We start from the raw sequence: 22119 nt of genomic DNA, 5'->3' as shown, positions 1-22119 counted from the left end.
CCATACAGAATCTCTCCAGATCCTTCACATTTCGAGGTCCACGCTGGATCTCATATTTAACAAGAGTGCCAATATTAGTTGAGGACACTGTATGATAAAATGAATATACCTCTAAACGTGAAATTCGAATGTAGTGTGTGCGAAATGTTCCAGCTTAATTTAGCATTTCAGGGTCTGGGTAATGTGTTTCTGCAAAACATGATGTCAACAATAGATTTAATCTGTAACAGTCTCAACTGTTACAATTTAAAAAAAAAACAAACCTAAAACTAAAAATAAAAAACAAACACTGCCCTTTTCAAACAAAGCACTACGCTGTAGTCCGTACATGCTTCGGCTTAGCAACAGAAATACATAAAGTGTCCATAAACCAGTGAAAGTGAAATGCTTCTCGGCGCACTGGTTAAAGAATTCTGCTGTGTGTTTCCCATCGGGAAAATATTCACTTTAAAGGAAAACTCCACCCTGAAACACGTTAAATATCTGCGAGGTGCTTATTCGTTGGTTGGTTCTGTATTTTCATTCTTTCTGTGAGAAGTTATGCTTGAAGAATACATTTCAAACAAAACGGATAACCTTCAGCTTCTTTTCCTCACTCACCATTTCTGTAGTGCGTAATATTTATTAACCAGAAATTCAGCGCAGAAGTAGTGGAGACGTCGGTGCAAGACCCTGGCCTAAAAAAAAAGCCCCAGAATGCAATGCAGCTATACGATACGAAGCTACGTCAGAGACTCGGCTCGGCTAGAGATCTCCGAGATGACGAGCGTGATGGCGTTGACGATGGTATCGGCATAAAAGCTTTGGAAGCCGGTCTGTTTAAAGAGAGTGTACAGATGAGGAGGTGAGTGAACTGGACAGACTAAAGGACTAAAGCGCCCCTGCATCGCTCTCTTTATGTAGAGATGAAGCCAGGGCTGTTACAATGATCAGCAGGAAGTCACATTGTGGCATTGTGGGTAACGTAGGAAAAATAGACCAACATGTTGATACGAGACGTTTAAACTTAAACTCAGAATTTCCTTACAAAATAAATCTTGGATGCTGTTGATCACATGTTCATGATAAAGAAGTTCAGGGTGAATTTTTCCTTTAACAATATGTTTTGTTGTTAGCTGCTGGTGAGATTCTGGAAGTTGTGGTGGGCATGTACACCAGCAAAATCCTGATAAAAAATAAAAAAGTGTTCACTTTCAGAACATCTGGAACCCCAGCAGGTTGGAAACGACATCAAATACCAGTACCTTTCATCATCACATGCTGATGCACAAGCCTTCATGGTGTTTTTAATCCCAACAGCTTGACAACGAGCGTGTGCACGAGCGGGAGCAAGTTCTGTTCAGCACAGTTGTAGTGTTATTTAATATATACTAATATCTCCTGTCTCAAAAAAGCGCAGATTTCACAGTTATATGTGATTCAGTCTAAAAATAAAGATTTATACACAGACAATTCGATGAACGCTATAATCTTATCGTTGGAGATTAACGCTTCTTCTTTTGGTGGAAAAAATAAAATGTCTACTTTTGTAGATCCAAATTCGGTCACTGCTGAAAGTTTCAAATAAACCACGAGTCTCTGTGGAATTCCCAATCCTTGGCTGGTCACATGATCCCTCTTAGCAAGCTGATTGGTTCCTCTCGCCGACACTGGCTGGTGATTGTTGCGTATTTACACGGCGTGGGCTTGGAGATGAGAGAAATAAAACAAAAGGCCGTGATTGGTGGAGACGAGGCATCTCTAACCGTATACGAGGGGAAAGAGGAGAAGGTGCTAGGAAATGACATCATGGGTTTCACCATTTGGTCTCTGTCTAATTGCTACAGGTGGGAGGGGCCTGCCATAGAAATCTGCCAATAGGAGAGAACGACGGAAGAAACTTTAGTGAGTGCCACCCTATTAAAGGAGCAGTTTGTCTCCCCCCCAATGCTATTGTTCACGTCCTGTCTGTTCAAATTCCAATAATGGGAATGACCATTTTCCTTTGATTTCTGATTAATACAAATCTAGATACACTTTTTTTTTTAAATGACAAACTGCACCTTAAAAGCTGTAACAGCAAATCACAGTTGAACCCCTGATTCAGCGTTGAACACAGTAGTGTATAATGAAGTGTTAATCCCGCTCCAGCAGTGTTACGCTAATGGATCGAGTGTATCAGATGGAAAACACACTCAACACACAGCGCTGTGATCAGATATTAACGAAGATGTTTCAATCATCCAGATCATTTCCGCTACATGAAAGTAGAAAGTCAAGACAATTGGACCGGTCAGTATTCTCTCTCAAGTACAGACACACACACACTATATGGCCAAAAGTATATGGACACCTGACCATCACACTTGTACGTGGACCCTTCCCTAAACAACTGTATAAAATGTCTTTATATGCCGTAGCATTACGATTCCCTTCACTGGAACCAACGGGCTCAAACCTTCGAGCACGACGATGCCCCGTGCACAAAGCGAGCTCCATGAAGACATGGTTTGCCAAGGTTGGAGTAAAAGATCTCCTGCACAGAGCCCTGCCCTCTCTAGCTTTCAAACACCACCAGAGGCTGCAGAAAGCGTCCAGTTTAGCCGACTTTGGAGCTCTATTTCTGCTACAGAGCGCATCATGTTTCAACTGATTATTTCGCCCAGGTCAGACACTTTATAAATTTATTTAGAATTTTTTAAAGATACGGTGAACCTGTAGGCCATTTTGTTTGCAATATTAAACATGCATGCATCATTTTTTAACTTTACTTAGTTTTAAACTGACAAAAAAAAAAACAACAAAAAAAAAAACACGTTGTTTTGCACTGTTTATGATTCGGAAATAAAAGTTTTCAGTCATAATTTTGCTTTATTTAAATATTGTTAAAAAAAAGTAATACGAGAATCGAATCGAATCAAGCCGACTCATCCCGACTGAAGACCTTCGAGATGAACTGCACACCGGACCTCCTCACCCAACACCAGTGCCTGTAATTTACATCTCCTTTCTGCGTCACTTGAAGTGGCTTTCAACAGAAGAATCTATTTTATTCCACAGGAATAAAAGTCCAGTTGCCTTGACTTGCATTAAAAGCATGTAAACACATGGTCATACTATACTGGCTGAACAACAAACCTACAGAACAGCTAAAGTAAGAAAAGTACAGGATTATTTCATGGTTTAAAAAAAAGGAGGGGGATTAGTAGATACTACTGGCCACACTGTAGAAGACAAGAGATGGAGAGATGATTTCCTGTGTCATGAGCATGCATGCTGAAAGCATGGTGAGATACAGCGGACTCATTGAGGCTGAAGCATGATCTGTGAAAGTGTGAGAGACTGCTGTGGGCGAGAGGCTGTTAGTGGTCGAGACAAAGCGAAAGGTTAGGAAAGAAAAAATAAATAAAAAAAAAAATGGTACTTCACGGTGACAACATGCGCACTGGGAAGTGGGGGTTATAAATAAAGAGTTACCAGAACGCCTTGAATCTCCAAGAGGTTCGAGCTTGGGGAGTCTAGAAACTTTGGGAGTAGCCCATCCAACTACAAACAGAAGTAAAACAACACATCGTAAACCTGTTTTTTTTTTTGTTTTGTTTTTTTAAATCGATCGTACACTTAGGAAGTCAGGATCACCGTCAGTGAAGAAAAACAAAACTAAACGAACAGAGTTCCTGTTACTACCCTAATGGCGATCATTTTCCTTTATACCACACGGTGCAGTCGAATGCTCGAATCTGATTGGTCAGAAGTTGTGCATTAATTTGGTATAGCAACATGGGTAGTTCCAGCTGTACCATGTTATTGTTTCTATAGTAACAGCTCATACACAGGGACTTGTATGACAGACGCTCCAAATAAGCTAAGATTAATAAATGGATGTTGTTTAACAAAGTAATTCTTATAATCGTTGATGTGGTGAAGAGAGAGAGAGAGAGAGAGAGAGAGAGAGAGAGAGAGAGAGAGAGAGAGACACCGGTGAGAGAATGACTTTACCTCAGCTGTAACATACTGTAATAGTGAGAACAGGAGCTAACTATGCAGAAATATTCTCAGAGCTGATTTTATAGAAAATCAAATCAACACCTTCTAACCAATCAGATTTGAGAATTCACAATGAATAAGCAGAAGATAATGAATTATTATATATAAAGGTCAGACAGGATTGTCTTACCTGGTGCGGGTGGTGGAGTCGGGCTCTTGGCTGCGTCGTCCGTTACGAGAGGGTCGACTCTGTTTTTCCGCTTGAGCCGTATTTTCTTCATCTTCTTTTTGGTCTGGTCTGTTGGACCTAAGATTTTTCATTTCCGAGATTGTTACTTTTTTTAAAAAAAAGTTTTCATCCGAGTGATTAAGGAGTTTCGGGCGTAATTATGTATATTAGTGCACTTCAGACATCATTCAGACGACAGCTAACTCTCTAAAGTCTAATCTCGTGGTTTGCACAGAAACAACACAGCCATCGTTAACCTTGGAGTCAAAACACTGGAATACAAAATTAGGCCACTTGTGCTAATCACATTGCGCTGTTAAAACTACTTATTAATACTCCTAATTATTAGTCCGCTGATGGAGCAATCACACTGAAGAGAGGCTGACCTGATTCTGGGCTCTCTGGAGTCTGTCTTTCACTCTCTTCCTCTTCCTCCTCCTCCTCCTCTTCTTCTTTGCCGTCCTGCACGACCTCTCCTCCCTGCTTTTTCATCTCCGTTTCTTGTTTCGACTTGTTTTCATTCTGAAGGAACAAACCAGGACGAAACTAAGCTCTCTGGCATAAACGTGATGAAGAAAACTATTAGGACTGCTCAAAATCTAAGTGCTTTGCTGGTTGAGCAGAACGCTTACCTCCGCAACAATATGGTTTATTGGCTGGAATGGGTTGGACATATCGGCGTCCTCAGACTCCTCCTCCTTTATTTGCCTGCCTGCTTTCTCCGCCTCTTCACACTCTTGTCTGTCTCTATGGAAAAAAAAAAAAAAAAAAACCCAACTGATTTAAAAAAAAAAAAAAAAAAAAAAAAAAAAATAGTAATAATAATAATAAAGCAGCTCAGAGTGCGCTACAGAGATCCTTTTTGCCTCAGTACTCGGTCTATTATTTATGGAAAGGGGGCTGGGGATTACAATAAGCATGTCCATAATCAATCTCTTCACAATATGTAAATTAAATCATATTATACCTCATCTATGACAGCAGATATACAGCATTAGTGCAGGTTTATATACTAACGCACTCATTCTAATATGTTACGTTTGCATCATATGCATGTAATGCAGCTGCACTGTTTGACCACCAGGGGTCCCAATCTGCACATCCCATAGGGTTAAAATATACAGAGAGCACGCAGGTGATCTCGATGAAGCATGCTCGTGATCACATTCTTTCGTGGAAAGATTGCGAGATCTGCACTTGTGAAGTCTATGGTTACAATTACGCTATATGGTTACACGTCCATGTTAGAAAAGGTTTACAAAAAGAGCCTTCAGTAGCTTTCAACCACCACCAGAGGCTGCAGAAACCGGCCATATTAACCGACTTTGGAGCTCTATTTCAGCTACAGAGCGCATTATGCTTCGATTGATTATTTTCCCCAGGTCAGACACTTTAGAAATGTATTTTTTTTTTTAATTTACTTAGTTTTAAACAGACAAAAACACACATTGTTTTGCACCGTTTATGATTCAGAAATAAACGTTCTCAGTTACACTTTTTGCTTTATTTAAATTTTGTTCAAAAATAATATGAGAATCGAATCAAATCAAGCAATTGTTGTGAATCAAGTCGAGTGTATCCTTACACTCCTAGTGTCTACAGTGCATGGGAAGGAGGGTCTGTAAGGAGACATTTATTTAACGTTTATGCATCGAGTCTCCAGTGATTTCTGCCACGGGGAAGAAAACGCCTTTCAGATTTCTAGAGAGCATGACAAGCTGGGTTTTTGGGTTTTGGGGTTTTTAGGCGGGGGGGGGGGGGGGACACGACACTGGTGAACGAATAGCTTGTCGTGTTGTCTCATAGATGTTCCACAATGTTAAATGTAACTATAAACGGATAAAAAGTATGAAGTGTCATTCGTTTAAAAAACAAAACAAAACAAAAAAAGTCAATGGTAATAGCACTTGGCGTTACAGGAAAATAATCAAGTTTGGGGCGGTAACCTGGCCACAACACACCACCCTGCTGTTCATTATTTTGTCATTCATTCATGGACAAATTTTAGATGGTCTTTTTCTTTTTTTAAAAAAACCCCAGACCTCTCCTCTCGAATCCGTTTCACTCGCTCCGCTCTCTCCTTCTTATCCTGCTCCTCTTGTACACGCTGCTCGGCCGTGTCCCTCTGAACGCGCTCTGTAATCGCCTCGTAGTCTTTGGCGATGTTGTTCAGGAGCCAGTTCAGGCCGTTCTTGATGGACTTGTCGATCTTCTTACCGTAGCCCAGGACTGCCGAGCACGGTTCCTGACAACACAAACCGCAATTCTGTCTTTTTTTTTTTAACAAATAAACGCAATTTGACATCTTGCTTTCATTCGATATACAAAACAGGACTTTGCTCATTTCTACGTAGCTTGTGGCAGGGTCGATCATAACAAAGTTGTTAAAACCTTCTAGTTATTATGATGAGTAAATAACTTACAATCTGACACAGACACTTGTTCTCATTGACAAGCTTTTCAAGTGACAGGTTCTCGATGATGTCCGCTTCAGCCATCGCTCCGTCTCGGTCCTGTTTGTTGGCCAGCCTGAGAGCCAGTCAAAAAAAAAAAAAAAAAAGAGGGTTCTGTAATTGACGCCAAGTGCGAGATGTTACAAACACATGGGTTAAGACCTGCACTTAAAAGGGTCTGAGAGGATGTTTGTCATCAAGTGGACGATTCAAGACGTCACTACTTGCTGGTGGAGATGTGATGCTTATCAAACTAAAACATTACAGACTCTAATTCACCATCTTTTAAACAGCATACTGACATAAAGGTGTATAAATAAAGCGCTGGTCCACGACGAGCCACCGTACAACTGCTATCTGACTTACACTAGCACAGGCTTTCCGGCGATGCGAGGGTGCCGCAGCACTTCCGCCATGGTGTCTCTGGTCTCATGGATCCTCTGGACGTCGCTCGAGTCCACCACGAACACCACGCCATACGACTCGGAGTAGTAGTTCTTCCAGATGCCCCGGATCCGCTTCCCGCCGCCGAGGTCAAATATCGTGACCTCGAACTTGCCCTGCTTTAGGTCCACTTTGGAGAAGCCCACCGTTGGGGCCACGTCTAGAGGACTCTCTGGGGTGGGGATATTTACACTGAATACCTACAGCAAGCTATACCGAAATTTGTACAGATATGTGTATACAATAATAACAATAAATACACAAAAAATACGACCGACGTTTTTCCACTCTCTGCCTGCTGCTCGAACGATCGCTTTCTAATCATCATTAACGTTCGAGTTATCCGTAAAATATTTTTTAAACGTTTCATAATATAAACGCGTCTGTGAGGGGTTAACGGTGTTGCTCTTACCTCCCTGGATGCCCCGTACTGTGGCGGTTTTCCCAGCATTGTCCAGTCCCACCATCACCAGCGTCACCTTCCTGTAGCCCCACACACAGACACACACACACACACACACACACACACACACACACACACACTGCGTTAACTGTTGCACATATACAGATTCGAACCTTCACCATGCGATAAGCAGATCGTTACACCAACCGGGGTGTACTTCTAAAGCACGTAAACCTCCATAAAAGGCCTCTAGCTCATGATCACGAATACACACAAACCTGCTTAGACGCTCGGAACCTTTAGCATCGTCTCACGAATACTGACCTGCGGCACTTGCGCCACAACGACATCAAGCGCCCTATCCAAGTACAAGTCCTCTGCAGCCAGGAAGACTTCATCGATCGTTAAAGCGAGGCGAGATGCTCGCTACCAGTCCCTCCTTTCCTACCAACTGCCCTGTACCTTCAAAACGAACACGCTCCCGTTCCTCTTGGCCTCGGTTAACCCTGCTACGCTGGGATTAGGCCGGGGATTTCCAACTTAACCCCGCTGAGGAGATCAGCGCTGAAGGACAAACGCTGCTCGCCTGATTAGCAGTTAGCTTAAGATGCTAGCGTTAAGCCTCACAGCTTATTTTGGAGTACTCTGGGGGATAAAACATTACATCTCCAAAGCGTCACCTTATAATGTTCGCAAATCAGATGATATAATTCATGCGACCTAATAAAGACTTCTCTTGAAGTTCATAAGAAACTGAAAAGTTCTCGGCCCTGAAACCTTTTCCATGTCGGGAAACACGGCTTTACCGCCGAGACTCCGGAGACTCCTTCCATAAGTGTTAAATAAATGTGTCTTCAGAGACGACATCAACACCTTTCAACCAATCAGAATCGAGAATCATTATTGTCTCCCATAACAAGAATATAAAACTGGAATATATACACACACACACACACACACACACACACACACACACACACACACACACACACACACACACAGGAGAGTGAACTGTTTTGATTTCAGGTTGTGTTGAACAGTAAGAGAGAAGCATGAAACAGGTTCATCTGGCTGATGAGAAAGAGAGAGGATTTGAGAGGTTTGTACTCATTGCTTTCACAAATGGAGACTCCAAGACGGAGAGCAATTCATAAAATCATGCAGATAACAGGCCGAGGGCCTTGGGTGATGTTCGCGTCAAACATCAGAATGTGGGGAAAATGTGATCTCGGTGATTTTTGACCGTGGCGTGCTTAATGGTGTCGGTTTGAGTATTTCAGAAACTGCTGATCTCCTGGGATTTTCATGCAAAACAAGTCTCTAAAGTTTACACAGAATGGTGGTGGGGGGGAACAAACAAACAAAAAAAACATTCAGTAAGCAGGAGTTCCAGAGGCCTTCATAATGAGAGAGGTCAGAGGAGAATGGAAAGATTGGTCCAAGCTGACAGGAAGGCTACGGCAACTCAAATAAGTGCTCTTTACAACCGTGGTGAGCAGAAAAGCATCTCTGAACACACAACACAACAAACCTTGAGGTGGATGAGCTACAACAAGCACACGCCCACATCCAGTTCCACTCCTGTCAGCCAAGGACAGGCTAAAGCGGGCACAGAAACTGGACAGCTGTCTTATTACAGGTTACTCCCACATTTCTTTCCCGCTCCCAGCCCTGCCCCCAATGTAGTCAACTCAATGTCTCTTTTTAGACCCCTTTGATAACTTTAATTTTTAAAAAAGAGCCTAGCGACAAATCTATAGACTTTTTAGGCACATTAGTGACCGTCTCGAACTCGATACGGCTCTCCAGCTCGCGTTACAGCTGTTGTGAGAGCAGATTCACTCGACTCACCATCAGTGTGTAAAGAATGACTGTGTTGCGCTTGTGACCAATCACTGCTCACCACAGTTTCCAACAACCAATCACTGATTCTGGTTTGTCCCACCTTCATACAAGTAATAAAAGGGAGTAGCTGTTTCCTTCAAGACTACTGCTGCTTTTTGTCAGTGCTCTTGAGAGAAAGTATAGTGTTTTGTAAATCCACAAAACCGTAGTTTGTGCATGGTGCCACGTCCAAAGACGGTTTACTTCCATCAGAAATAAATTATTTTTTAAAAATAAATTGCAATTTATCATCATCATCATCATCATCATATATTACCATGAAACTCTGCTCTATTTTAATATATTATGAGTGAAAATCGTCCTTCTTCGTGGACCTTAATTTGTAATTGGACATACTAACGATCACGATGAATAAATTAGTATGCAGATCCGTCTATGACGTCATCTGCCGACTTTTGGAGCGTGCTTTAGCTACTTTCCCCTGAAGGAAATAAAACAAAAACAAACAGCGTTGGCAACCCCAAAACACCGCGCGTGCACACACACTCACTCACTCGCTCGCCTGTTACCATGGCAACACCAGAAGTATGTTTCTGGCACTCGGGTAGATAATTATATTAGTGTGCATTGTTGTAAAGGAGTTTGACATGAATTTAAGGTGTAACAGGTTATTAAAATGAGTCTCACCTGGCAGGCTCTCTCCACCGTTTCAGCCAGCTGCAGCAGTTCGCCATCAGACTGAACATCACAGTCCAAACACATGGGACCTGGAAACCTCAGCTCTCTTACAGTTAACCTGTTAAACCTAAGGGTTAACTAGCTGAGATAAACAGCGGTGACATTCTGAGCAGTTCCCTTTATAGCGAATTAACCAGCCAGCTAAAGCTCATTTTAAAACCAAAGAATCTTTACCTAGCTGCTTTACTTTCTTCACTATTAACGCCGTTAAGTCCTTGTCAGCTAACTAGCTACATCCCATAATATTCGGTTAATTAAACACAATGCTAACATAGCGTCAGTCGACTTTTAAAGCTAACCTTTGCTAGCGAGCTGATTCGTAAAATGTTAGCAATGTTCTTATAAATATATATATATTATATATATCAAAAGCAAAATGAGCTTTTTTAAAAAATGTATATCGCACTATTTAGTAAACTTCATTGCGACTTTCCTAGCTAGCGCTTCGTTAAAACGCTCACTGCGCTTTTTGTTTACGCCACCGGCTGCTATGGCTGCGGCCGTGATTTCATCAAGAACTCCATCCCAAACCGAACACCACCACCCTAACTAGTCTGCCTAAAGAGTGCGCTCCTCCATTGTGTTGTAACACACTACCTAGTATGCTAGTTTGCGGATTGAGACCTAGCCAATACAGTAGACCGTTATCTGCAATTAGCGCCCCTGGTGGATGGAATGAGTAAGCATGACTAGCACTGCGCATGCGCTGTACTGTATCGTTCAATTTATTCCCCCATAGACATAAACATGAGACAAAGAAAACTGGACTCCGTGGTCATACGTGTTTAATTTTTTTTTCTTTTTTTTGTAGGCCAGAAAAACTCTTGATATATAAACCCCCTATATTAACCCATCCCAATTATATACCGTTCAAACATTTACATAAAATACAAAAAGAAAGAAAGAAAGAAAAAAAAAGAATATGAATAAATTAAATTAGTAAATCGCTGCTCTTGTGTAGAACAGTTCAGACATGCCTCGGGTGTGAGACATTTAATTCTTCCCGTTATTGTTTGTTGAGTGGAAAGAGAAGAGCTTTAGAAACATATGTACATCAATGTCATAAGAAGTTGCGCTCTTTTCAAAACCGGTTTAATTCAGTTTAAGGTCTTCTTCAGCTCTTCCTTATTCAAAATATATATCAGCAAACACTGCTCTTTGTTCATCTCAGCTTTTGTTAAGCTTGTGAGACTTGTGTCGTCCTCGGTGCCATCAATATACGCTAGGCAAATCCTTCGATAAATCTAAATCCAAGTACAAGGACTAAATGATGGCCAGATTTAGGAGGTTGATTCTTAATCAAATCGGTGACAAAGTTCACAAATAACCAGATATTTTGCAAATGTACTGGAAATATTCCAAATTTCATTGCCATTGCAATTACATCTATGCCTTACACTTCTTGAAGCAAAAGTCAAATCGTGGTTGAGGTTGAGGCAGAATCCTCATTGCCTCCGGCATTAAACCTAGTTCATATCTTTCGTTATCAGATCAAATACTGTAGTAATCTTTAAAAACAATTTGCATGGTAGCTAGCTTGTTACCCAAGTCACACACTGCAAATCCAACGTGGTGTCAGTGATGTAGAACATCACCTCCAACCACTAAAGTCCGGGATCATCGCATCGTAGTAGATGAACTACTGTACTCGACGTTTATTATCCCGTTCCTCAGAGATAAAAAAACCGATGCAAGGAGGTGTCCAGGCGGTCAAACAAGCTCCATGTTCCCACCCTTTTGTTTGTTTTTATTAAAATGGTAGTCATGATTTCATTCTTGAATGTCCACAGCAGCTATCAACAGGTCAAACGGGCTCCGTGTCTTCAGGAGGCATCTACGAGAAAAGTGTAAACAAGTTAGAAAGAAACAAAACGTCAACATCACGGGATTTCAAGTGAGTTTACACTGGAATGCTAACAGTGGTGGAAAATGAGGCGGATCCTAGCAGAACGTTCCTTCCCTACATCAACTTTCCAGACTTCTGCAATCATACCAGAGCAGTGCAATAAACAGGATACACGGAGAAACGTAAAAGCCGAGTAATCTACGATGACTATTTAAAATTCTTTGCGAGTAGTGCCCTGATCGGCCAGTTCTGCTGAAAGCTTTGTTGAAGGCAAATTCAGCGATTATTAAAAATCCAGTTACAGATTAGCAGAAAGCTAAAAGCACACCAACTTTCAGTTCAGCTGGACTTCTTGGACCCCTAAACACTACACAAAAAATGCAAAAGGAAAGCTACAAGGGCGTCGGCTTTGTGCTGAATGTGGCGAGAATGTGGCAGGTAATTTACACTCTTAACGCGATCCTAAAAAAATTCATTCAAATGGATAACATAACAACATTAAACGCACTTACTTTCATCGTCTGAATCGAAGCCGAAGAGAGACGTGCATTTTTCTCGGTGCAGCTGGAGCTCTTCTTCACAGTCGAAGGTCGCGTTACAGCGCGAGCAGCTCTGCCTCTTGACGGGGCTTACGTCATCTGTAACGGTGCCTTTGGCGCTCGCTTGGGGCCCCCTCCACTTTTTGGGCATGCTGAGGTACAGCTCGTCCAGGTAAGCTGAAGGAGGAAGTCTGCTGAACGGCTTGACCGCCACTTTCTCGTACTTCGGCTCCTGCTCTTTTGGAGCTGTAGGGGGCGCTTTAACGCTAGATTCTTGTTCGTGGTCAGCGTGACCGTTGACGAGCCGGGAGCTCTTGCTGCTGTAGTTCACCGAACTTCTATGTAAAGTCAAAGGCTTTTCGTCGTCTAGTTTTACAGGTGCTGGGCTGTTCGTTTGTTCCATGATTCCATCTAGTGGAAGTGGAGGAGGAGGAGGAGTCGGAGGAGGAGGAGGAGTCGGAGGAGGAGGAGGAGGAGGAGTCAGAGTCTCAGGCTCCATCACCATGCTTTCAGTTGTCTGTTGTGCTGCAGGTGGAGTACTCTTTACTCTTGATGCTCTGAGGCTGGGTTTGTCCACACCTTTCTCAGAAATTGCTGATTTGTCCTTTTTCGGCAGAACGGCTTTATAATGACTCTTTTCATGGCTGTACAGGTCCTTGAGGCTGGCAGATTCCATCGAGCATCCAGGGAAGCAGCACTGTGCTTTCAGAGGATTATGGTCCTTCTCCATGTGGTCACCCACGTCCATTCGAGTTTTGAATCTCTTCTGGCAGTCCGCGTGGTAGCACGGGTGTTTGAGGTTGCCCCGGTGAGACACGACATGGTCGAAAAAGTGCCGAGGAGTCCAAATCCTTCTGGCGCAGAACAGACACTTTTTCGCGGCGAGGTTGTAGAAGAACTCGAGGGCTTTCGTGTCGCCCGGGTGGTGCATGAGGACGTGCGAGAGGACCGGGCCTGGCATGGCTTGGAACGTGCACGCATCTATAGGACAGCTGACCGCAGGAGCACTACTGACTTTCCTCTTCCGCGCGGTCTCGCTGGATTCTGCCTCGGTCCCGTTTCGCTGTTTTTCCACATTCGGAACGGAGTTTTCCGTTGTGTCTGTGGACTCGGCGGTCGAGGTACCTTCTTCGTTCTTTCGTTTCTTTGCTGCTTTTCCGTCAACTTTCTCCTCGTCCTCTCGGTGCTTTTTCTTCTTTACTCTTGGTTCCTCCACCACCTTTGCTCTTCCACAATTTTTACTGTCCACTTCTAAATTATTGCTGGTTGCCTTGTCTGCTTTGGTCCTGATATCGTAATTAGCTTTATTACTCTTAATCGTCTTGTCCGATCTCCCTGCGTCGGTCTTGTTCTCTTCTTTTACTGCTGGTACATTTTTACCGACTGCAGGACTCTCTTCCTGAATGCACCACATCCCAATCTTCCTTCTAACTACTCCGTTCGGCCTGTGAACGGAACCGTCCTTGAGCGCTGAACTATTTCCCCCTGCCATCACTCTTCTAGTCTTTCTTTTCCTGCCTAGCTTCGTCCTAAGCGGCCGTCCTTTGTGCTCGGACTTCCTAACCGAACCTCTTGTTACGTATCTTATCGGCTCCTGTGGGGTGCTCTGCTTATTGTCCTCCGCGCTGCTTTCTTTTTGCTCTGGCGCTGACGTATGCTTCTTCGTGTCCGTCTCCTTCGGGGGTGTTCCGCTATTATCGGAGCTTTTCTCCGTCTCGCGCTGAGCTTGGGCTTTCTTCGTCAGTTTCAGTCTCATCAGCAGTCTTGACTTGATCTGTGCAAATCCGGGCTTTGCTTTCTTGGGAGGTGACTCGGGAACGGGCTGATCTGGGTTCCCGGACGCTTCGGGTACATCCTCACGCTTCTTCGTCTCGACCGGACTTTTGACCCTGCTCAACTCTTTAATGTGCTTTTGGAAATGCTGTAAGGCTCCACGAGTCAGAGCCAGCTTGTCACAAAACATGCACTTCTTTTCAGTCCGGTAATGCCATAAAGCATGACTCAGAGGCGTCTCGTATATTTTATTGCAAAGCTTGCATTGGGCTTTAGGCTGCATGGTAGTCTGGGTACTGGATACGGGAGATGAGCCGTTGTTCTGAGACGGCTCGACCTCCGTGGTCTGTTGCGACGCCGGTTCTCGAGGTTTCGCTTCTTCGAGAGCGGCAGGAGTCTTGAGAATACTTTCAGCTGCAGGCGCGTTTTTAGAGGCATCTACAACCTCTTTGTCTTCAGCTGGATTTTCGCGAGTGTCTGAGATTTCTTTGGGGGTAGACGCTTGACTTTGGGGTGCGAGTTCAGGTGTAGGTGCATTTTCAGAGGTAGAAATAACGTCAGTTACTTTCTCGGACGTGGTTCGAATATCATCAGTAGCTTTGTCAGATGTATTACCAAGACTGGAAACTTCCTGGGTGTTTTCCAGCGCTCGAATGTTGCCGGTCACGACGCTAGCAGTTTGATCTTTGGGAGGACGGTCCACAGTAGTGATTCTGCCATCAGCCTGCTCGACGGGGGAAAGTAATGGCAGGTCAGATCCATCACTAACACCAGGGATGTCCTGGGTTACAACAGCAGTCAGTGAGGTCACTTTAGTCTCCTCTAGCGGTTCACTAGGATTCTTTACAGGTGCAAGAGACTGAATATCTTCTTCCTGTTTCACAGCGCGTGGAACCGTTAACACCGTGGTATCCGTAAGGCGATCGAGCGAAGGGCTTTCCTCCTCTTCAGGCACTTTTGCGTAGGAGTGGAATTTTGTAATAACGACCAGGACGTCCTGCGGATGAAAGTCTTCTGTGTCTCTACACAAATGAGGGGACTTCTCTAACAGTAGCTGGAGGAGCGAGTTCGGCCGAGTCGAGTTACTACAAGATGTCGGTCGAGGTGGATCAAAGCGATGCTCTGTGGAGGAAGTCGTTTTGGGCACAGAGCGGCCCTGAACGTCCGCAGGAAGCTCGACTTCGTTATCGGGGTAGGAATATTCCATTGTGATTTCAATGACTGGCGTGTCAACTAGAACGTCCTTTAGCGAGCTGAACAGCTTTGGTTTCCTCCCTGGTTTCTTCCGTTGTCCGAGAGCGCTGCTTTCTCCCAGGGCGGCTAACTGCTCCAGGAGCCACCTGGGCTTCCTGCCCCGCCGTTTCAGCATATTTTTCTCCGCCTGCCGAGTGAGGAACCTCTGACATCTGTTGTTCAGCTGCCTGGCATGATTTTGAGCCAAATCCAGCTGCCTGAAGGAACGCCGGACTGGACACAAATCCAGATTTTTCGTGAGCCGCGACCCTGGTTTCCTCCCTCTCTTCTTATACTGAGGCGCTTCAGAAGACACATCGCCGGACGTAATCGTGACCTGGTTTTCTACCATCGCAGATTCCTGCTCGTTTCTACTCCTGGGCTTTGCCTCCTGGCTGACGGCGGTCCTCTCCGGCTCGGCGCGGCACTTGCAGTGCTCTCGGACGCAGTAACTAGGCCCCCATTTATCCTCTTCCGTAATTTCACGGAGGGCGGCTCTGGCTACCTCGTCGCTCATGAGCTTCAGGCAGTTCGTTTTGATGTTCAGAAGGCTCCAGAATTCGGGGTCGAAGAACAGGCCCCTTTTCAGAATCTGAATCACCTCGAAGCGCACGTTGTTCCCAATGGGACTGGAGTCCAGGTGGTACTCCAGGTCCGGGTGGTTGTACAGGAAGAACACGGTCTTGTAGGCCTCGACCGTGCGCTCCAAGAAGAACACGAGCAGCGCGCAGGCTCTGCAGATCTCCAGGTCGTTGGGGAACAGGTACGCGATGGTTTTGTAGATGAGAGACTTGGTGACGGGGTCGTTCTTCAGGTCGGTCTGAAGGGCCTGAGCACAGAGCTCGATGCAAAACGTGAGGCCTTCTTTCCCCAAACGCTGAAATCCAAAACCAGAAAAGAAACTTCATGAGCAAAGAACATGGAACACTTAAACAGCTTATTTATTTATTTATTTATTTACTTATTAGGACTTTCTGAGCTACTAGATATTTTTGATGTTTAGGTCCAAAATAAGGCGTGTATTTTCGTCTACAACACCGATTTCAAACATTTAATCATACGCCTTCAGATCAAAAGGTTTTTAACATCATCAGAAACGTTTCAGTCGAGTGTCCACAAACTTTTCACCGTGTGTAGTGTGTGTATGAATCCTAAATTTGCAGTGCAATAATTACATGCAGCATGTTTTTTTTTTATTATTATATGCTGTGTCATGACGTACCTCAGCCAAGATCACCTTGATAAACGGAAAGATTGCTTTTACGTTGGTGGCTGACAGGAGCAACAGTTTGCATTCTTGCAGAAAATGGTTTTCCGTGGCCTTCGCTCTGAGGTACAGCTTACACCATATGAAGACCAGATCCCTGAGGAGAGCCAGAATATTCATCATTAGACAACAACATTATGGAGCAATTTACACCAGCCAACCATTTTCACCAAATAATAATAATAATAATAATAATAATAATAATAGCAGCATTATTTACAATCTTGCCACACAAATATACAATCAGGACGACGATTCAACAATTAATTAGAAAAAGTGAAGGTAGAGGGTTTTTTGGGTTGTTTTTTTTTTTTTCACGAAACCACTGCAGAGCACAAAAAGTCTTATCTGCTGCTGACTCAGACACTGGCATTGAAGGCTGTTTTGGGACTCACCAAAGGTAGTACATGTCTCCGCTTCTGAGCTGCTGCAAGAGGAAGCCTCTGCTGAGCTCCAGGAGCAATTCGTCCTTTTCCTCATCCTCTGCGATGCACAGGATCTCCACCGCGTCTTTCCCGTCAATCTCGGCCATCTTTACAACAACACCAAATTCCAAGAGTCAAAAAAAAAAAAACGAAGCCTGTCATTATATTATGAGCAAGACGGGTTTTTTTCCCCCCAAATCTCCATCTAGAATCAGATGGCACCATTTCATCGTGAGCACGGACGCACCTCCGTGAAGAGGCGTTCTTGTTGAGAGGACTTGCAGAGACAGGTGAGGTAGGCCTGCTTGAAGAACAGGCGTCGGCCTGAAGTCGGGTGCTGACTGCACTTCAGGGCCAACGCCATGGCCTCACGGGTCCGCTCGCAGGCCAGCAAGTAACGTACACGCAACTCGAAGAACACGGACACCTCGGAGCTCAGATACCGGTCCACTGTACAGCAAACGGTTACAAAGAAGCAAAATGTTCACTGATGCTCAGAAGGAGTTGTTTGTAGTTTGGCAGTAAGTGATTTAAAAATAAATAATTAAATAAATTTTTTTTAAAAACAAACAACAAAAAAAAAAACTGAGCACACCTTCTTCTTGTCGTTGCTCCACTTCCTTTAGGATTCCCTCCAGTACAGGACTCGCCCAAGGCCCTCCATCTCTGATGACGTGTCTAACCTGTAGCAGGTACACATTCTGGTACCTCACTAGACTCGAGTGGCATTCCTACACACAGAAAAGCGTGGAGATGGTTAAACACGAGCGTGGCGATTGATAGAAAAGAAAAAATAAAAAGCCATCACGTGGCTTAACGTTAGCACAGTCTGCGTTAACGCAGGTTTTAATAACGACCCTGTGGAAGAATCTCTAAAGGTCGTCACGGGCCATGCAATTACCTGAAACGAGTCCAGAATATCTTTTAGAGGGTCCTCGGGGAACTCGTCTCTCCCGAAGAACAGCAGCAGCTCGAACACACTCCTGCGAGAACGTAAAAACAGTTTTCCTCCATTTTTAAGAACTGTTTTCAAATCCCTTGCTCCTGAGTAATATGAATACCTATGTGTTTGGAGAAAAAGTTCCAAACACAGAACTTGTACTCGGAGTTTATACTCACAGAGCCAGACTGCTCAGAGTGTAGCGCACGTGCTCACAATCGGACGGGAACGACGCCGTGCCTCGGACAAACGCGCACAGAGCGCTCCTCAGGACCTGCAGCTGTGGAAGAGGCACATGCCATTGGCCGGTGTATTCCTCCACCAACTATGAGAAGGGAAGAAAAAGAAAACAACAGGAGGAGTGGATAAAATGAGAACAGGGAGGAAATGAACAGAAGGAAGAAAAGTGACTCAGTAATAAGGGAAACGTTTAAGACCAGGACTGGAATCCTCATTCTTTATTTATTTATGTACACACTGTAGAATAATAATAAAGTCATTAAAACTCTGGAGTAACACAAATGTATCTATGGGAATTATGTTGTGATAAAAAAAAAAATCCAAAATAAATCAAAATAATTTAGTATTTTAGCATCTTCAAAGTAGACACGCTTTTCGTCTAGAATTTCCAGAAATGTATTCTTGGCATTTTCTCGCCTGATTTCTTGAGGAATTTCCCTGAGATGCTTTTTAAACAGTATTAAAGGAGTTCACACCGACGCTGGAGTCTTATCGGCTGCTCTTTGGAATATTTCGCTCCGAGTCGTCCGTTTAAAACAAGGTTTTTTTTTTGGAAATAAAATGTTATTTTTCTAATGAAAGAAACGAATACGTCGGCACGACTATATTTTTGTCTACAGTACCGATTTCACACATTTAATCACACACCTTCAGATCAAAAGCTTTTTAGCATCATGAGAAACGTTTCAGTCGAGCATCCACAAACTTTTGACCGGTAGTGTACGCTCACGCGGTCCTGCGCCGCTGAATGAAACGTTTCACACGGATGCGTTCGAGATGACTGATAACGGCACTGAAAAGCCCACTGGTTTGCAATAATCGACATGGATTCCTGTTTTTGCGTTAGCTGGACAGTTATTGACACGACAGCTTTGCGCTGCACTTCATTTGACTGTCGGCTTGTCACCTGGTCACGCCTACAGTAAGAGGAGATGTGTGTGGTGTAGCAGGCCCTGAGATTCAGAACGAGCGCCCTACAACTAATTGGTTTAAACATGCAAAGTAAATAAATAAAAAGTGTGTTCTCCGAAAGTCAACGACACGTAGGGTTTCATCTTTCTCCGATCGTTTTAAAGTCGATCTTCGATAAAAATAAAAACTCCAGAAATAAAGCTGGCCTCATTTCATTAAAAAAAAAAAAATTCATATGAATCAACCGTCCTAGAGAGAATCAATGAGTCCTAGAGGCGCTGAAAGTATCACAATCCGTTAAAATATGCCTCAAAGATACTGGACTTTGGCAGAAGGGGCACGAAGGAGGATCTTCACCCGTTAACAGATACTTATCAGCGAGTCTGGAGTGGCCTATTCCACAACGGGTGTGGATGATATGGTTTCTCTGATTGTTCATCGAGAGAAGAAGAAGAAAAAGAAGAAGAAAAAATGCTGGTGACCTACTGAACTTACTAGGAATAAAATAACTGAAATAAACCTTCTTATACACAAGAAGACACGTAATGCCCAGGCTACTGATTTATCCATCACTGATGTAGGAGGAGTCGTCGTATGTTTTTATGTTCATAGAAATCGGTTTGCTTTGAAGATATTAGACGACGCTCATCTCGGTCATATATACGCTCGATCATAACGATCAGAGACGTCAATAATACAGGTTACTTTAGTGTACATAACAAAACTATTCTGGGAGAAAAGCTCAGAATCGTCTCAGGATACTGCTCAGGTCTGTATGTTGTTAAAGGTGCAGTAGGTGATTATATATATATATATATATATTTCTTGCTAGTACAACTAAGCTGGAAAAATATGCAGAACATTACTGGCCTCAGTACAAGTGGCTTAGAAAATTCTTTCGGAAAATGCCTTCTGGTCTGTAATGCTCGATTGTGTTTGCATGGGCCTCCTGTCAGTCATTTTATATAAACGCCACTGAAATCGGTAAGAGCACAGCGGAGACAGGTAATTTTCCTGCGCAAAATCTTATGTATACAAAAATGATCTATACAAAATAACTGCATGCGTTCGTGACCGGTCTACCTCGTACATTTTCTGGTCGGTGTCAGATTCATTATAACCAAATCGTGTCCAAATTACATGATTGTACCTCCCTTTTAAGCTACAAGTTCAACATCGTTCAGTTGGGCCGATGCCTGTTCTGTGCCGGGGTGTCATGGGGAGTTTTGCTCTGTAATATTAAATTGATTTGTATAGCGCTTTTAACAACTGACATGGTCACAAAGCAGCTTTACAGACATGTATAAATTTATTCCTTGAGGAGCGAACCAGAGGCGTCTGTGGTAAAGAAAATCCCACGAGACGACATTAGGATGAAACCTTGAGAGGAACCAGTCTCAAAAAGGAAACCATCCCCATCTGGATGACACCCAAGAGTGCGATTATGAAGAAATCCCTTCGATAACTGTGTGCTACATGGTCAAAGAGTGCAATTGTGTAAGCAGGAAATTCAGTACAGTTTTCACATGAAGTCTGTTTTGTTGAAGTTATCAACTGGTCACTGATGGAGACTTCAGTGCCAAACTGTTTGACAATTGCAATCCTAAAGCTATCATAGCATAACTGTTAATGTCAACTGCAGTTCAACTGATTACATCATGCTCTTCCATGATTGTTTTTAGTTGTTTTTTTTTACAGCACACCACACCACACCTCACCTCACCAAAGCTAGCAGCTCCTAGTTCTGACCTAAGTGGAATAAATCGGCTGCCAAAAAGTAGCTTTTGCAACGTTGGCAGTATTTACGATATAGGAAAGCGTTTATCTAATAGACAGTCCGTACATGATTTCGCAGAGTTTGTTTTGTGACCGTTGTGGCCAAAAACACTTGATTTCATTGTGGCGGTTTTTTCCCTCCAAAATTTGCTTTCGGAGTCTTTCGCAGTGACGCGTGTTAGTAAACGAGACCATTTAGCTGTACTCGTGTTCAGGGCGAACAGGGCTTTGGCTGAACGCACGTTGTGATGACCTCACATGACGGGTTTTGGGCAAAATCTGCAGAAATTTTGAAAAATTGCAAGCTCCTCCGAATACTGCAGTGCGTGTTTGATTTTGCGTTCATTTCTGGGCTCGCAAAATCTCGAAATCCTGGAGGGACTGAATAGACATACAACGTATTGCCATATAAACACAGCCACACTCTTCTGAGCAAAACTAAATGAAATAGCCGTTCCTCAAAAATAAATAAATAAATAAATAAATAAATAAAAACAACAAGACAAATAGTAAATCCAGAATTAAGACAAATGTCTGCAAATGCACCTTTAACATCAAGTTTATTTAAGGTAGAGCTGCGTAAAAGGAGGCTGTTTGACATGCCTATAGGTCTCTTACACAGTCAACAAAGTGAGTTGGCTTTAATGTGATACTGAACACTACAGACCTAATCCGATGTGCAGTACAGAGAGGTACGAAGAGACACTACAGAGGTATGAATTTAAATAATAATTAGGAAAATATCAGGACATTTTTGCAGTTATCATGTCATGTATGAAACACTCCAGCTTGAAGAAATCAAATAATAGTGAATAAGCAGTAATGAAGTGTGCAGTTAATAATAATAATAATAATAATAAGCAGTAATTAAGTGAACTGTGCTAATAATAATGCTAATAATAATAATAATAATAATAATAATAAACAGTAATGAAGTGTGCAGTAAATAATAATAATAAGCAGTAATCAAGTGAACTATGCTAATTATAACAATAATAATAATAAGCATCAATGAAGTGAAGTGTGCTGTAAATAATAATAATAATAATAATAATAATAATAATAATAAGCATCAATGAAGTTAAGTGTG

The 22119-nt window shown here is 43.1% G+C and overlaps 2 protein-coding genes across 12 annotated transcripts in view; both read right to left on the bottom strand.

Moving 5' to 3' along the window:
* Positions 1-255: 255 nt before the first annotated feature.
* On the bottom strand, positions 256-10576 carry arl13b (ADP-ribosylation factor-like 13b). 11 transcript variants are annotated; one of them, XR_008384785.1, is made up of 12 exons: positions 7820-8456; positions 7505-7575; positions 7015-7264; positions 6619-6724; positions 6238-6440; positions 4828-4942; positions 4582-4717; positions 4157-4273; positions 3457-3525; positions 2043-3324; positions 1800-1850; positions 256-1685 (listed from the first exon to the last, which is right to left on the bottom strand). XR_008384785.1 is itself a non-coding variant. In XM_053615421.1 (11 exons), the coding sequence occupies exons 1-11, from the start codon at positions 7891-7893 to the stop codon at positions 1672-1674; spliced, it is 1206 nt and encodes a 401-aa protein (XP_053471396.1). In that variant the 5' UTR covers positions 7894-8453; the 3' UTR covers positions 256-1671. The 11 variants fall into 11 exon arrangements, 9 of the variants coding, with proteins under 9 accessions (XP_053471396.1, XP_053471399.1, XP_053471397.1 ...); XR_008384784.1 differs by lacking the exon at positions 1800-1850; XM_053615421.1 differs by lacking the exon at positions 2043-3324 and having other exon boundaries at positions 7820-8453.
* A 270-nt stretch (positions 10577-10846) lies between these two features.
* Positions 10847-22119, bottom strand: part of znf654 (zinc finger protein 654) — a 13111-nt gene continuing 1838 nt past the window's right edge. Inside the window, exons 2-9 of the mRNA XM_053615416.1 lie at positions 18281-18426; positions 18063-18144; positions 17757-17892; positions 17409-17611; positions 17132-17268; positions 16692-16833; positions 12437-16346; positions 10847-11912 (exon numbers count right to left, since the gene is read on the bottom strand). Of these exons, the coding sequence (XP_053471391.1) occupies positions 11902-11912; positions 12437-16346; positions 16692-16833; positions 17132-17268; positions 17409-17611; positions 17757-17892; positions 18063-18144; positions 18281-18426 (4767 nt within the window). The 3' untranslated portion in view covers positions 10847-11901. The remainder of the gene's footprint in view (positions 11913-12436; positions 16347-16691; positions 16834-17131; positions 17269-17408; positions 17612-17756; positions 17893-18062; positions 18145-18280; positions 18427-22119) is intronic.

Source organism: Ictalurus furcatus, chromosome 26 (assembly GCF_023375685.1).
Source record: "Ictalurus furcatus strain D&B chromosome 26, Billie_1.0, whole genome shotgun sequence".
Lineage (NCBI taxonomy): Eukaryota > Metazoa > Chordata > Actinopteri > Siluriformes > Ictaluridae > Ictalurus > Ictalurus furcatus.
The sequence above is the reverse complement of the archived record's forward strand: the minus strand, read 5'-3'. Positions and strand labels throughout refer to the sequence as shown.